The 16,184-nt window shown below is 48.9% G+C and overlaps 2 protein-coding genes across 2 annotated transcripts in view; one reads left to right on the top strand and one right to left on the bottom strand.

Moving 5' to 3' along the window:
- The window catches only part of ANXA2 (annexin A2), a 19,315-nt gene extending 4,646 nt beyond the window's left edge, over positions 1 to 14,669 (bottom strand). The window contains exons 1-5 of the mRNA XM_070762756.1: positions 14,359 to 14,669; positions 5,667 to 5,726; positions 2,990 to 3,089; positions 922 to 1,016; positions 412 to 674 (exon numbers count right to left, since the gene is read on the bottom strand). Of these exons, the coding sequence (XP_070618857.1) occupies positions 412 to 674; positions 922 to 1,016; positions 2,990 to 3,089; positions 5,667 to 5,714 (506 nt within the window). The 5' untranslated portion in view covers positions 5,715 to 5,726; positions 14,359 to 14,669. The remainder of the gene's footprint in view (positions 1 to 411; positions 675 to 921; positions 1,017 to 2,989; positions 3,090 to 5,666; positions 5,727 to 14,358) is intronic.
- On the top strand, positions 14,026 to 14,652 carry LOC139173160 (acidic proline-rich protein PRP25-like). The gene has a single exon (XM_070762755.1). It carries the CDS (start codon positions 14,026 to 14,028, stop codon positions 14,650 to 14,652), a length of 627 nt encoding a protein of 208 aa, XP_070618856.1.
- Positions 14,670 to 16,184: the final 1,515 nt, after the last annotated feature.

The following is a 16,184-nucleotide window of genomic DNA, read 5'->3' as shown; positions in this document are numbered from 1 at the left end:
GGGGAGGAAGCCCTGCGTTTCACCCTGGGGGAGCAGAAGACGCCTGGATCTCGACCGGGGTGGATGGGGTGGGTGTTTTAACTGTTTTTCATGGTTGGTTTTAAATTGTTTTGGATTGTTTTTTTTAAGGGGTTTTAATATTACATTGTATGCTTTACTTTTTTTTATTGTGAGCCGCCCAGGGTCCCTCGGAAGTTGGGTGGCATACAAATTCAAATAAATAAATAAGTAGGGGAGTGAGTAAGTAAGTAAGTAAGTAAGTAAGTAAGTAAGTAAGTAAGTAAGTAAGTAAGTAAGTAAATAAGGAAGGAAGGAAGGAAGGAAGGAAGGAGAGAAGGGAGGAAGGAAAGAAAGAAAAAAGGAGACAAAAGAGGGAGGGAGGAAAGAGAGAAAGGAGGAAGGAAGGAGAGAAAGGAAGGGAGAGAGGGAAGGAGAGAAAGGAGGAAGGAAAGAAAGAAGGAAGGAGAAAAAAGAAGAAGAAAGAAGGGAAGAAGGGAAGGGAAGGAAGGAAGGATTCCGAAGGGAAGCAGATGTGACAGGGGCACCAGGATGTCACTCACCTTCATGGATGCCTTCAGCTCAGAGGCGTCATACTGGGCAGGCGTCTTCAAGAGGCCCAAGATGACCGCTTCCAGGTGGCCAGAGAGGGCAGACTTCAAAGCGGCAGACAGATCCTACAGCAGGGACCAGAATCAACCACTTAGCACACCTGCTGCCCCCAAGACTCTCAGTCCCCACAAGCCACAAATTGTGGTTTACAAATCAAGAGACTTCAGGTTTTCACTACAAACTATGTTGAAACCCAGACGCGTCACACTAAGCCAGGTTCAAACAAGCCCCAATCGGTGAAGCGATGGCTTGATGCTAAGGTCCCACGGGGCCCCAAGGGGATTCTGGGAATTGGAGTCCCAGCCTCTGTACCTTCTTTGTCCTCCGCTGGTAAGCAAAAGCGATGTCCTGCCGTTGTTCGTTGCTGCGGTTGGTCAAAAGATTGATGATGGTCACTTCGTCCACCCCTGCGGAGGGAGAGAGAAGCCAACCTCAGCTCAAGGCACGCGTCTCCTCTCTTCTATCTGTCCGTCTCCCTCTGGGTCCATAGCATTGGCCACTTTAGAGCTGGTGGACTTCATCTCCCAGAATTCCACCAAAGGCCGGGACTTCGGCCCCCAATTCCCACGCCTGGCCAGGGAATGCTGGGAGTTGAAGTCCACCCATCTAAAACTGGCCAAGGTGCTAGAGATAGCCCAAGGAGGGGGAATATTTTTTAAAAATCTCATTTTTATAAAACGTGCTGAGCAGGGTAGAAGAGAGCCAACAGGAGCAGCTTGGCGAGATTCATAATATTATAAAACATGGAATTTGCTGCATGTGTAGCTTGACAGAAGAAAATGAAATAATATATTAATCATTGGGATATTAATATTAAGAATGTATGGGCAAATGAATGTAAATATTGTATTATTACTACTTAGAAATGCATATATAAGCCATAGGTGTTATAACTAGGCTCCTTAGAGATAAATAAACCATCATAATAGAAATAGACAGGACAGTTAATAAGTGCTAAATAAGAGTTGATATATGTACCGTAAAATAACCTAAAAGGTATTAATGTTTGCATATATGTTTTGGTTTTGGTTTTGGTTTGTATATGTCTATTTTATATGTGTGTCTCTGTGTGTGGATATATATAAGTTAAGTTTATTAGATTTGTATGCCGCCCCTGTCCGAAGACTCGGGCATCAACACGGTCAACTTTTTACTAAGTCTGCACTTCTATTTCTACTAGATTTCTCTCATCATTCCTATCCCCATTTCCTCCCACTTATGACTGTATGACTGTAACTTGTTGCTTGTATCCTAAGATTTTTATTAATATTGATTTTTATTCATTGCTTATCTGACCCCTATGACAATCATTAAGTGTTATACCACGTGACTCTTGACAAAGAATCATGTGGTACATCTGCACCAAAGGCAAATTCCTTGTGTGTCCAATCACACTTGGCCAATAAAAAATTCTATTCTATTCTATTCTATATACATACACACACACATTAGAGCAGTTTGTCAAAAGTTGAGTTTTTGGCATCAGCCCTTCCTTTAGTGACGACTGATTGATTGACTAGCATTGTCCTAGCTTTTAAAAACTCAAAACACCTGGGGATTGTGGTCCCATTGGGGAAACAAAGGCGTGCCTCCACACCCCTGGGCAGAGAGGAAGGACTGGATTATGCGCCAGTCAAGCAGAGCATGAAAACAATGGCTGCAAGAATTAGGGAGTCTTTCATTCACACCTACCCCCACAGGGGAGGAAACCACAGCTGGCCCCTGCAACAGGGTGGGTCCTGGGTGGGTCAAAAGGCCCCTAGCCCCCCCTCCTGTTGCCTCGGGTGAGTTGCTACTTGCTGCCACTACCGATGCGCTAATGGTGCACAGTGTAAGAACCCGATACTGGTTGGAGGGAACGTCGTCATCAGATGGAACCATAATCTCTGTGTGTGTGTGATTTTGTGTGTGTGTGTGATTGTGCAGTGAAGGGCTACCAAAATTTTTACTCCCACCCTGTGGACGAAGCTTATGCATTTTCTTTCAACACCTTTCAGTGCAAATTGGGGGCTCTGGGGTGGAGCTCCATTTTCACTACCCCACTGCCTCCCCCCCTAGTCCAGGCAGCAGCCCACCCCTCTGTGTGTGTGTGTGAAACAAAGGCAAAAGGGTGGCCAGACCCTTCAGCACATCTGCAGCTCTGCTCCTTCATATGCACATCAATGCTCGTGGGAAAAGGGGCGGAGCTTGAACCAGGTGCTCTGGTGCAGGGGGGTCTCCAACCTTGGCCAACTTCTAAGACTTGAGGACATCAACCCCCAGAATCCCTGGGGCAGCTGGCTGAGGAACCCTGGGAGTTGAAGTCTGCAAGTCTTAAAGGTCCCTGCCCAGCCCTGGTTTGACTTTGGACCTCACTCCGGCCCAGCCTCTCGACACTGACCTTTGGTCTTGATGGCGGTTTCCAGGGTGAGAGCATCGCGGTCGGCATCGAAGTTCCCGTAGGCTTTGACGGTGGCGTAGGCGCTGGGGGGCAGGGCGTGCTGGGGGGAGGGAAAAAAAGGCATCCATCAATGAAACAGAACAGAACAGAATTCTTTATTGGCCAAGTGTGATTGGACACACAAGGAATTTGCCTTTGGTGCAGATGCTCTCAGTGTATGTAAAAGAAAAAGAGACATTTGCAAAGAATCATCAGGTTCAACACTTCCCCCCTCTCTCTGTCTTTCTCTCACTTTCTTTCTCTCTCTCTCTCCCTCCCTCCCTCTCTCTTTCTTCCCCTCTTCCTCTCTCTCCCTCTTTCTGTCTCTCTTTCTCTTTCTTTCTTTCTTTCTTTCTTTCTCTCTCTCTCCCTCTCTCTTTCTCCCGCTCTTCCTCTCTCTCTCTCTCTCTGTTCTCCAGGTTCTGTATTCCAATTGTGGACCAATCCAACTCATGAACAAACCCCTGGGCTAATGGTCTTCTGCCATTTAAGAGAGCTCAGTCCAGCTCATGTTTGTTTGCCTCAAGTGCGGGGCTGAATCAAAGCCCCCTGTTAAACCCAGAAGCAGGACCTAGCCCTGGCTAGCGATGATGGGCTCTGTAGTCCCACGCCCCTGATTGAGGAAGATGACTGTTCGGGCACAAAGCCCGTCTTGCTTCCCCAAAGCGCTCAAAAGGAGAAGTGACTTCAGTCGTAAATCTTTCAGGCTGTCAAAGGCCCCTACTTTCCAGGGGGGGGGAGAAGGGCAGGTCTCCAAGGGGGGTCTTTGAGGGGGGGGCTGCCCCCTTGCAAGCCTGCAAAGCAGGTTCCTCCAAGGTGGCTCCCTAGAAGAAAAAACCCTTGCTTGTCTTTGGAAATCCACCTTAGGCGAAGGGAGGGGGCGGAAAGGCTTTCAAGAGACCCCCACCCTGCCCCTCCCCCCTCCGCAGGCAGGAGCTGGCACCAGGCCAGGCCAGGCTTGGCACCCCCGCCACTTTCCCAGAAGAAGCCGCTGATTCATGGAGCCAAAACCAACAAGGAGTGGAAAAGTTAAATGCGCCCAACTCCAGCGGTCTGTTCTGCAAACAAAGGACATTCTTTGGCCGCTGAAGAGTCGGCCGTGGAAAGAGCCTGGAACGGAGGGAAGGAAGTGACTGGCCGGCCCCCGGAGGGACTCCGCAGAGAACCTGCCCAGCCTGTTGGTCAGAGAAGCCCATTCGGGGGCTGCCACAAGGCAGCAAAAGGAGGACACCGAGACACAAAGGGCAAAGTCTCCTGCCTCATGCGTCCCAGCGGCCGGTCAGGTCCCACCGAGTCGGCCTTCTCCGGGTCCCATCAGCTGGACAATGTTGACTAATGGCACCTAGGGGAAGAGCTTTCTCTGTGGCGGCCCCAGCCCTCTGGAACGAACTCCCTACAGAGATACATACCACCCCCTCCCTCCTGGCCTTTCCTAAAGTTCTGAACACCCACCTCTTCCAGTGGGCATGGGGGCTGTGAGCAAGGAGACCGTCTCCAGCCGATATTATGAATGGTTGAATTGGATCAATGTGTATGTCTGTATATGGGGTTTTAACACTTTTAGCCATTTGTATCATTCTTTTAAAGTAACAGGTTTTTTAAATATACTGTACTGTTGCTTTTATAATATTGTACGCTGCCCTGAGTCGCTTCAAGAAGAGCAGCATAGAAATGAGAAGAAAGAAAAAAAGAAAGAAAGAAAGAAAAAGAAAGAAGGAAGGAAGGAAAGAAAGAAAGAAAGAAAAAAGAGAAAGAAAGAAGGAAGATAAGGAAGGAAGGAAAGAAAGAAAGAAAGAAAGAAAGAAAGAAAGAAAGAAAGAAAGAAAGAAAGAAATGTGGCAGCCCCTTCCTGGACAAAAGACGGTTCCTGGCCTGGAGCAAATGGCCCCCCAAACTTGGCAACTTTAAGACCTGTGGACGTCAAATCCCAGAATTCTCCAGCCAGCCAAGCTGGAAGTTGGAAGTCCACAAGTCTTAAAGTTGCCAGGCTTGAAGGCCTCAACGGCTCCTTGAAGGGGAATCTTTTGCCTTGTATTCTTGGAGACATTGAATCACCCAACTAGGCAACACCACCAGTGCTACAAGGAAGTGGGGGTGCTGAGTTTCCCAGCCTGCCCTGCCTACATTTCCTGGGGGAACGTCCTTGGGGGGGGGGCAAACCCACGTAGGGCCAGAGCCAGGTCAGGGTTGCCACTCCTGCTGCTACCAGTGCACTGCGCAAACAGCTTCTAGTGCCTGTCATGCGCATGGATGCATCCCAGTGAGATTTTGCTTCTGCGCAGGTGCAGTAAGAAAAATCTCGCAAGGTGACACATGTGCAGGAGAGATTTCAGCAATTATTTTTCTTCAGTGCATGCACTGAAACAAAGAAAGGCCGACGTCTCATTCATGCGCGCTTCCTGCACATGCGCAGAGGCAAACTCTCACTGGGATGCATGCGCACACACACACATCCAACACCTGAACCTGTGCGCACAGCTCTGGTTTTACTACCAGTGCGATACTGTCGACCATTCCGGTAGAAGCCCGCTACTGGTGAGGTCCCCGTGAATTCGGAGAGCGAAATGGACACGGCCAACGGATTCATTGGGAATGACCGGGTCTTGTGTTTCGAACCCGCCCTGTCCACCATACTCACATCTCCCTCCAGGGTCAGCTTGCTTAGGATTTCGTGTACAGTTGACATCTTGACAGGAAGCTGGAGGAAAGGACAGGGGGAAAAAGGTGTCATAACAATCCATCTCCACTTCTAGAGGCATTGAGGCTTTAATAATAATAATATTAATAATAATATTAATAATAACAACAATAACAACAATAACAACAATAAACAACAAAACAACAATAATAATATAGTAATAATAGTAGTAGTAATAATAATAATAACAACAACAACAACAACAACAGAGTTGGAAGGGACCTTGGAGGTTTTCTAGTCCAACCCCCTGCTTGGGCAGGAAACCCTACGCTACTTCAGACAGATGGTTCTCCAACATCTGCTTAAAACCTTCCAGTGTTGGGGCATTCACAATTTCTGGAGGGAAGCTGTTCCACTGATTAATTGTTGTAACTGTCAGGAAATTTCTCCTTAGTTCTAAGTTACTTCGCTCCTTGTTTAGTTTCCACCCATTGCTTCTTGTTCTACCCTCAGGTGCTTTGGAGAATAGGTGGAGTCCCTCTTCTTCTTTGTGGCAGCCCCTGAGATATTGGAAGGCTGCTATCCTGTCTCCCCTGGTCCTTCTTTTCATTAAACTAGCCGTGCCCAGTTCCTGCAACCGTTCTTCAGGTGTTTCAGCCTCCAGTCCCCTAATCCTCTTTGTCGCTCTTCTCTGCACCCTTTCTAAAGTCTCAACAACCATTTTGCATCGTGGTGACCCAAACAGAATGCAAATATTCCAAGTGTGGCCTTACCAAGGCCTTATAAAGTGGCATTAACACTTCACGTGATCTTGATTCTCTCCCTCTGTTGATGCAGCCTGGGTCTGTGTTGGCTTTTTTGGCAGCTGCTGCACACAGCTGGCTCCTATTTCAATGGTTGTCCACTCGGACTCCAAGAACCCTCTCACAGTCACTACTGTTGAGGCCTCTGATTTTGTATCTCACCCAGTGGTGGGCTTCTACCAGTTTGTCCCAGTTTGGATGGTAGAACCCCAGAGGTAATCACAAATGTTCTGTGCAAGCGCAGAAAAGTCGTGCAAGAAAGAAGCACATACACACACACTCCCGTTCCTGAACTGGCAGCAAAGGTAAGTGAAGCCCCTCACCCCACCCCACCCGGGATTCCCTCCCACCGTCTGTAGCCGCCTGGCTTAGCCAGTGAATGGCCGCCCTTGTTCACCAGCGTCTCACTTCTGGATTTTCCAAAGCTTCCAAACAAACGTTTTATTTGTTTCCATCTGGCCCAACAGAGCCAGTCCTGGGATGCTGACCGAGGCAGCAAGGAAAAACCATAAACTTTCAGACTTTAAGAGCGTGTTCTCCCTGCTCAGTCTGTAACATTAAAATTTAAAATGGCAGGTTTTAAAAAGTACTACCTGAAACTAAATTAGCCCCAGTTTGGGCTCTCGTTTACATATCTCAAACTCATGGTGAGGGAAAACTTTTCTGCAATTAGGAGGAGAAGGAGGAAGATGAGGAGGAAGATGAGGAGGAGGAAGAGGAAGAGGTTCTTATCTTAGGGGTGAGCAGCCCCGGAGACATCCTCTGATATGAAATGAAGCTCCAAGTACTTTACAATTGAGGAAACATGGAATTCCCAGCCAGGAGATATTTTGGCCCCCTTGGGGGTTTCTTACCCAAAGGGGATTTTCTGCCGTTGAAGCCTTGGGGCAAAACGTTTTGATTTCCATTGCCAAGGCCTTTCATACAATTAAGTGCCATAAAGATGGGCGCAATTTAATTAAGGAGGCGAGCTTTGAAAGGCGGTTTGGCCCCTTGTTGAAGGCAACACAAGAACTCTGCTGAACAACTTTGGAAAGATTGGGGAAGTCGACGCCAACAACATGCAATTAATAAGCCTTCTATTTAAGGGTGTGGTAAAGATGGGGAAAGCACCCTTGGCCAAGAATTTTTCAGCCCCACCACCAACCTTATTTGTTCCTCAGTTTTGAAGGCTTCAAGGAAAATAGAAAAGTAAAAGAAGCGAAGGAGGGAGAGAAGGAAGGAAGGAAGGAAGGAAGGAAGGAAGGAAGGAAGGAAAGCATTTTATTTGAACACAGCAAAAGAAATGTGGGAAATGTGGAAAATAGACATTTGATTATATGGGGCTGAAAAGACTACATACACGGGTCACTTCCCAAATAGCTTTAAAAAACCATGTTTCTAGTCCCTGGTCAAGAGAGTTTGGGGATAATACAGAATGCAGCAACACCTCCCCAGCCTTTATGTTCTGAGGTTCTGAGGCTGGGCAACCCACTGGGGTCTCCAAAGCTGGCTGGGGAATTCTTAAAGTGCCCATGGTTGAGGATAGAATAGAATAGAATAATAGAATAGAATAGAATTTTATTGGCCAAGTGTGATTGGGCACACAAGGAATTTGTCTTTGGTGCAGATGCTCTCAGTGGACATAAAAGAAAAAGAGACATTTGTCAAGACTCATGTGGTACGTGCGCAATTTCTCTACCTGCCCAGGTGCAGTAGCAGAATTGTGCTGGACTCCACTAACACTCAGAGCCCCGGGGGCGAGAACACGTCCCCGTTCCACCTTAGCAGCCCACGTCTGTGTGCAACCCATGCCAATCAGGGCGAGAACGGGTGTGTGTGCGTGGAGAAGATCCTGCAGGGATCCCTCCGCTTGGAGAGCGACCTTTGCCCGGGGAGAAAAGATCACAGAGGTTCAGTATGTGGCTGCCCGCCTTACAGGCTTAGAAGACTGCTGTTAACACGGGGCAGCTGCTGTGCCGCTGCAGAATCTGGGCGTTTCCAGCCAGAAGAGGATTCTAGTCCTCGTGGAGGAGCTTTGGAGCCCCGCCCATCGGGCGTTGGCTCAGCCACTCCTTTCCCTACGTGCCTTTCTTGGATCCAACTTGGTTCCCATCAAGTGATTTTCATTCAGCTCCACAAGGGAGAAAAATGATTTTGAATTCACACACCCAACTTCTTGCATGTGAATCCTGGATCTAGCCAAAAAGGCCTATTTTAAACCCAGGTTTAAAATTAAAATTCTAAACCCAGGTGTCTCTGGAGGTTTTTTTCTCAGTCCTCCAAGTCATGGCTGACCCAAAGGGGCTTTTTTCCCCCAAGAGGCAACCGGACGTTTATTCTTTGAAGAATAAATAAGACATGAGGGCAGTGCGCCAGTATCTCAGGGGCTGCCCCAAAGAAGAGGGAGTCAAGCTATTCTCCAAAGCACCTGAGGGTAGAACAAGAAGCCATGGGTGGAAACTAAACTATAACCTCTGTTGCCAGGTGTGGGGACGATTACCTCCCCCCTTCGTTTTTTCTGACCTCTGTAGTATGATTAATTGGGTTGAGTGTGTACAAGTACAGAGTTGTGATTTTATTATATTGATTATGTTATATTAATTTATTTATTTATTCCATTTTTACATTAATGTTTTAACTGACTTTTTAAATTTTAATAATATTAGATTTGTAATGTATTGTACCATTGCTATGTTGTGAGCTGCCCCGAGTTTTCGGAGAGCGGTGGCATACAAATCTAATCAATTATTATTACAATTATTATTATTAAGGAGAGAAGCAACCTAGAACTAAGGAGAAATTTCCTGACAGACAGAACGGTTGATCAGTGGAACAGCCTGCCACCAGAAGTTGTGAATGCTCCAACACTGGAAGTTTTTAAGCAGATGTTGGATAACCATCTGTCTGATGTAGTGTAGGGTTTCCTGCCTAAGCAGGGGGTTGGACTAGAAGACCTCCAAGGTCCCTTCCATCACTGTTGTTGTTGTTGTTACTATTACTATTATTATAAGATGTTTCTCTTCTGGGTCGAAGCAGCTTAAGAGAACCGAAGAAGCTTCTTGGATGAGAAGCAAAAGGCCTTCAAAGAAAACCAGTTTCTTTTGTTGGGGCATCAGTCTGAGCAAGCCCTCTCTAACTGCAGCGGGGAAATTAAAGGGCTGGGGAGGGAACTGCAGAGGCTTGTCCGGCTCCTACCTGGCACTGCTCCGCGCTGGCACGAGAGGAGCGCCAAGGGGATCCAATCCCAGCCCCCCCTGAGAGCAGGCATGAAAGGCAGAGTTGTGTGCTCAGCACAATTCGGCACAAGATGCTTACACAGCAGAGAACGCCTGGCTCCTTTCCAACCCCAAAGTGGATTATCTTGTGCTTAGATTTTCCCCACGACGGCTGCAGAACTTCAAGACAAAGCGTTGGCTGGTGTCAGTGCCATCTTCTCCAACTTGCCCCCTCCCACTTCCATACCCATAATCCTCAGCCAGCAGGGGCAAAAACAGTGCAACGGGAGTTTGTGCTTCTTGGCCATCATGAGAATTTGATACAGCCACATCTGGAAGCCCCCCCAAGACAGAAAGCGGGTGCTTTCATCCAGAGACCTTCCTTCTTACTTTCCCCAATAAAATGCAAGCTTTTCTGGCGAAAGGTCGGCCTGCAACAGCCCTGTGAGGTAGGCCAGGATGTTGGTGCCCAACAGGAATTAAGAAAACGTAATGTGACGCACATCACAAGAGCAGTTAGAATATCAATAGCTCAGCTGTGGAAAAAAGAAGTGATCCCCGCAGAGAGGAATGTTATCGAAAAAATTTACAGATGTGCAGAGATGGATGAGATGACAAAGGAGATTATGGGAACAAAAAATGAAGAAATGAAAACATTATGGAACAGATGGTATGAATGGATCAAAAATAGATAGAAAATATAAAAATATAAAGTGCGAATGGATACAAAAATAATGAACATAAAGTATCAGTATGACAGTATTATAGGATAAAGGCAGTAACTACAAAGATGGTGAATTCTTTACTGTTACATGACAAGAGATACTGAAATAAATGTAACTTTTTTGTCTCTTTCTCCTCTCTTTGGTATACTGTACATCAAAAATATAGACATATATTAATGAGAATATATATTGCATTGAAAATACTGTATAAAGAAGTACAATTATAAAATGTAATGGATATAGGCTATGATCTGTGGAAATTTATGAGATTCATTTGGCTTTCTTTTCTGTGAAATAAACTTTTTTTTAAAAAAGGAATTAAGAAAACTCAAAATATGTTTCAGTAGAGATTTGGATCTGGAATGCTGGTTTAGTGGTCCCTAAAGTCGTCTCTCTCAAACTTCACAACATTACAATGGGTGGACTTCAATTCCCAGATTTCTCTAGCCAGCTGGCTGGGGAATTCTGGGAGTTGAAGTCCAACCCTCTTATAAGTTAAGAAACACAACCTTAGTATCACAGTAACTACTTGTTCAATGCGCCAAGAACCCTTTGCAGGTATTCCCCACCCCTAAATCCTTTTAATCCACCCTACCAGCAAATTAACCTCCTCCAACAAAGGCCGAATTGCTGTTTCACAGCCAGAAGAGCTAAACCAGCTTTGCCCAGACACACCGACTCCTGCCTGGGATGGCTGCCATCCCCCCCCAGCCCCTCCCTGGGGTGCAGCACTGCCTGGCAGGTGAGGAAAAGGGGAGGGGGCTCAGCCTCTTGTCAAGGAGAGGCGGCTGCAACCCTCCCCCTCCTGGCTTGGAAGGGAATCTGGGTGTGTCTGGGCAGGAATGCAGGCAGGGAAGAGAAGTGGAAAACCCCCAGAGAGGGAGGCTCTGCAGGAAGAGGCCATCGCCCACTGCTGCAGATGTTTCCTTCGCTGGGAAGGAGGGCAGGAAATTAAGAAAATCACCTACTTGCTAGAGGCTGCATTTTCACCCCCCCTCCCCCAAGAAACCAGACATGTATTCAAAACCAAACATAGAAACATAGAAGATTGACGGCAGAAAAAAACCTCCTGGTCCATCCAGTCTGGTCTTATACTATAACACTGTACAGCACTGCTGTCAATTCAGAATACAGAGTTGGAAGGGCTCTTGGAGGTCTTCTAGTCCAACCCCTTGTTAAGGCAGGAGGCTCTGTACTAGGGGGTCTCCAAACTTGCCCACGTAAAAGACTTATTGGACTTCAATTCCCAGAATTTCCATGGCTGGCTGATGAATTCCAGGAGTTAAAGTCCACAAGTCTTAAAAGGTGCCAAGTGATGGGAGACCCCTGCCCATCTCAGGGGTAGGCAAAGTTGGCTTTTCTATGACCTGTGGACTTCAACTCCCAGAATTCCTGAGCCAATCATGCTAACTCAGGAATTCTGGGAGTTGAAGTCCACAGGTCATAGAAGAGCCAACTTTGCCTACCCCTGGCTCCCCTCATTCTGGACAATGGGTGTCCGGTCCCTTCTTGGAAACCTCCAGTAATGGTGGTGCTGACTCAGAATCCATTCCAGACCAGGCCTCAAATCCCCTCTTGTGAAGCCTGCAGCTTCTTTGCAAAATAGGTCTGTTCCCTTCTGCCACACTCCCCCCCCCTCATAGAGACTCAGGTGAAGCTGGGTGGGCTAGTTTGCTTCCAGCCAGCCACGCCTTCTTCCTTGGACCCTAAACCCACCCAAGCTTCCAGGGAAGGTGGCGATTTGAACCCAGGACTCCACAGCTGCCATCTGAGGCTCTACTCACTAGGCTACACCACCCCTTTGGCCTGGCTGCCGGGTGGAATCTCTTTGCCTGCCCCAGTCCAAGAGGCCCTCGGAGATGGGGCTGCCAACCCCTTTGCAGACTCTCCTGGATGGAGCCCATCGGGGCCTCTTTTAATAACAAGCACATTCGTACTTAATAGCAAACAGATGTTATGGCAGCCGAGGCCACTTCATTGGAGGCTCAGCGGCTGTCGGAACAACATGGAGGATGCGTAGAAGAGCCCCCGTCTCTCTTTCACGCCCGTCCTTATCCGAGACAACCCAGAAGCCGTGAGGAACTCTGCAAAAAGCAAAGCCCAAAATGTCCAAAGCCCAGGATGCCCAGAAGGGCAAAGATGCCATGCCTAGGCTGAGAGGCAAAGAAACGGTGTCCCTGCTGTCAGAACTCTTTCTTTCGAGGACACAACTAACGCCAAAGTTGCAAAGTAGACTGGCAAAGGTGCCAGTCCATAATGTTTTTAAGGGGCTGGTCAGCTTGCGTATATCCAGCTGTGAGGTTTGTAAATGCTCACCAGCTGCATATGAAGAGGAGATAGCCGCTCCTCCGGCCTTGCCAAGGTCCTTTGGAGAAAATCAGGCCAAGTGGACTGTTTGGATTCACTCTGTTGCAGCCAATGTGACTCAGAAGCTGCTCTGATCGCTGCCTCTCTGTTCAAATGGCAATCAGGGTTTTTCCCAACTCCATTTTCTCTGCTAAAAAAATCACCCCACGGGACAATAAACCATATTTACATTCAAGGGGCTGTAAGAGGTGGGAGGATGCGGCTGAAACAGGTCCAGATTGGGGGGGGGTCTCTTCCTCCCTCCCTCCCTCCTCCCGACGTTGGGCAAACCCGGGCTAAGAACAGGGTGTGGCGCCTTCTTTGCTCAACAGCTCCTACCGCATTGCTTGCTGTAACATGCCAGCCGGGGAGGGGAGGGGGGAAAGGGGGGAGAGAGAGAATCACACTGGATGACATCACAGACACGGCGCCCAGCCCCTCCCGGGAGCCACACCCGAGCGAGGGTCGTTGCAAGGAGAAGCGTCCCCGCCGCAGCAGCCGGCGGAGAGAAAAGCGCCAGGCGGAGGGAATCGGGGGGGCTGGGGGCGAGGCGGGAGGGGGCACAAGGGGGATTTAGGAAGGGGCTCCATTGCAACAGCTCTGCAGTCTCTCCCCCCCCCCCCGCTGTCCAGCTCCTCTTGGGAGAGTTGGAGCAAAGCTGGCGGGTCCCCTCCGATCCACACATGCAATTACAACTACACCGAGGTTTCCTCCGCGGACCTCGGTTGGGCACCGGAAGCTCCGAGTGGGAAGCGGGCGAGGGGAACGTTCGTGGCCCTTGATACCCCCTTGGAAGAGGCTCCGGGGCAAAGAGCGGGCGAGGAGCCGCCTGCTTCTTCCACGGGGCCGTGAATTAACAACCATCGTGGCCAAATCGTATGAATGCTTAGTATGCGTGTTATTGTGATTGGTTAATTTATGGGTTTTTAACCCAGACCTTTTAAATTTGACTTCTTTTTTATCGTTTTGTATTTCTATTGTTGCTGTAAGGCGAATTAAATAAATAAGTAAGTAATTTAAGGGAAGGGGGATATTTTTAAAAATGATGCACGAAACCCGATGCTAAGCGGCGGCTTTCACGGGACTCCAGCCTGACTCTCTGGCCAGCCGAAGCGAAGGGTGTAGCCCCTAAAGATGGCACGGTGGAAGACAAGGAGAAAGAGGGGAGTGGGCGTCTCCCCCCTGCAGGAAGGCTCCCAGGAGGGGAATCCCTGATGCAATCCAGCCTCTATCCGAGCGGGAGCAAACGCCGCTTGGCGCTCCCTCCGACGGGGAGAAAGCAGCCCCGATGCCACCCACCCGCGGAAGCGCCTTCCGAAGCCCAGAGCAGCCGGGGGTCCCTGGACAGCCCGCCCCCAAGGGCTCCCCGCAAGCCTTGCAAGAGACCCCCGCCAGCCCTCCGCCCGCCCCCGGCGCTACCCAGGATGGTCTCTTCCCCCGTCGGACCCCGCAGGGACCCACCCACCCCCACCCGAAGAGGCGCTGCCTTCGCCCGCAGCCTGGAGGGCGGCACAGCCTCCTTCTCCGACGGGCATCCTCTCCGCCCGACGCCGACTGGGCAAAGGCCGAGAGGTCCAGTGCGGGCTGGACGGGAGGCTTCGGGCGGGAGGACGGGACTTACCGGGCGGGGCTGCTGCAGACTCCGAGCGCCGGCCGGCCTAGCAAGAGCGGGCGGCGCCCGGGCGGCCCTTTTGTAGTCGGGCTGCCTCCCCAGTCCCCGCCCGCCTTGACGGAGGCCAAGCCCGGCCCGGCCGCCGCCGCCTCTGACTCAGCCCCGCCGGGACGGGAGGGGCCCTGGCGCAGCTGGCGAGGGAGGGAGGGAGCCTGCAGGCTGGACGGGAGGAGAAGGACAGATGATCTCAAGGGGCCCCCAAGCAGGACCGGCTGCATCCAAAGAGTCCCTGCAAGTTTCTAAGGGCGCTTCAACTCCCCGAATAGTCGACGTTGTCCAAGAGACACAACCCACAAAGCGACCCAAAGGCAGAGGGGACATTCCGCAGGGTCTGGAGAACCGGTAGAGGAAGTTTTGAGGAGTTCGGAGAACCTATAAATACCACCTCCGACTGCTCCCACCCCCCTCTATTTTTTGCCTCCCGAGCCCCAGCTGATGGGGAGGAAATGGGGATTTTGCAGGAACCTTCCCCGACCACGCCCACCAAACCACGCCCACAGAACCGGTAGTAAAATGGTAAAGTTTACAGTAAAGTTTACAGTTAATTTCTCTTTCCCTGCTATCAAAATCCTCCAGAGCAACTGATTTCCTTCAAAATTCTATTTTTTTTCTTCCTACTTGAGCAGGGGGCTAGTCTAGAAGACCTCTACAAGTCCCTCCCTACTCTGTTATTCCAGGGGGAAAGAGAGGGGGATGCATTGGTTGGAAAGCTGTTGAAGCATCTTGATTTAACCTTTTCCAAGATGAAAAAATTCTATTAGCTGGTACTCAGAAATGGTCTTTATTTATTATTAGATTTGTATGCCGCCCCTCTCCACAAACTCGGGGCGGGAGTTATTTGCGCACAATATTCATGTAACATGAAATATTTCACTTTTGGGAATCTAGGCAACTTCTTACACCTCCTTGGTCTGTTTTTAAACATCTGCCGCAATTTTTAAAGGGACCAATTTTTTGAGTTGAGAAAGGTCTGACCCCTAGCCTGGATGATGTTGAAACTGGGATAAGTCGGCTTTTCAGAATTCCTGAGCTAGCATGATTGGCTCTGGAATTCTGGGATTTGAAGTCCACAAGTCATAGAAGAGCCAACTTTGCCTACCCTTGCTTCAGGGGATAATGCTTTGCCTTAAGACTCTCCTATCTAAGCCTGCATTCCTGTCTTGGGACACATCAGTGAAGAATTTTGTTTGCTCTATTTAATCCTGTGCCAAAGAGCACCTAGTATCTCTGGAAGCAGGGAGAAAGCGAGAAAAAAATTGCTCCAGGGATGGAAACGATACCAGGGGGGTGTAAATATATCCAATTTGGTCTTAACCACATTGACGTAAGTTCATTTTCAGCGTAGCCTCCCCTGTATTTATTTTTATTTATATCCTGCCTGCCTTTATTATTTATTTAAATAGCTCCAGGCAATGAACGTATCCCACACACCTTCCTCCTCCTATTTTCCATGCAACGACAACCCTTTGAGGTGGGGTAGGCTAAGAGAAGAAGTCTGGCCCAAAGTCACTCAGCTGGTTTTCATGCCTGAGGTGGGATTTGAACTCAAGAGTTTTCTACTTTCTAGTCTGGTGCCTTAATCACTAGGCCAAATTATGTTTCCAGAGCAGAAAATAGGACAGGTATCGCTACAAGATCCAGGTAGGTCTCACCTTTTCCACTCAGATCTTTGTATGTTACGGCATTTCCACCGAACACCTTCTATCTAGTTATTATCCAGGGCCACGAAAATAAATCATGATTGATAATGTTGCCACGGCAATGTGCTACCGTAG

This window comes from Erythrolamprus reginae, chromosome 10, assembly GCF_031021105.1.
Source record: "Erythrolamprus reginae isolate rEryReg1 chromosome 10, rEryReg1.hap1, whole genome shotgun sequence".
Taxonomy (NCBI): domain Eukaryota; kingdom Metazoa; phylum Chordata; class Lepidosauria; order Squamata; family Dipsadidae; genus Erythrolamprus; species Erythrolamprus reginae.
The sequence above is the reverse complement of the archived record's forward strand: the minus strand, read 5'-3'. Positions and strand labels throughout refer to the sequence as shown.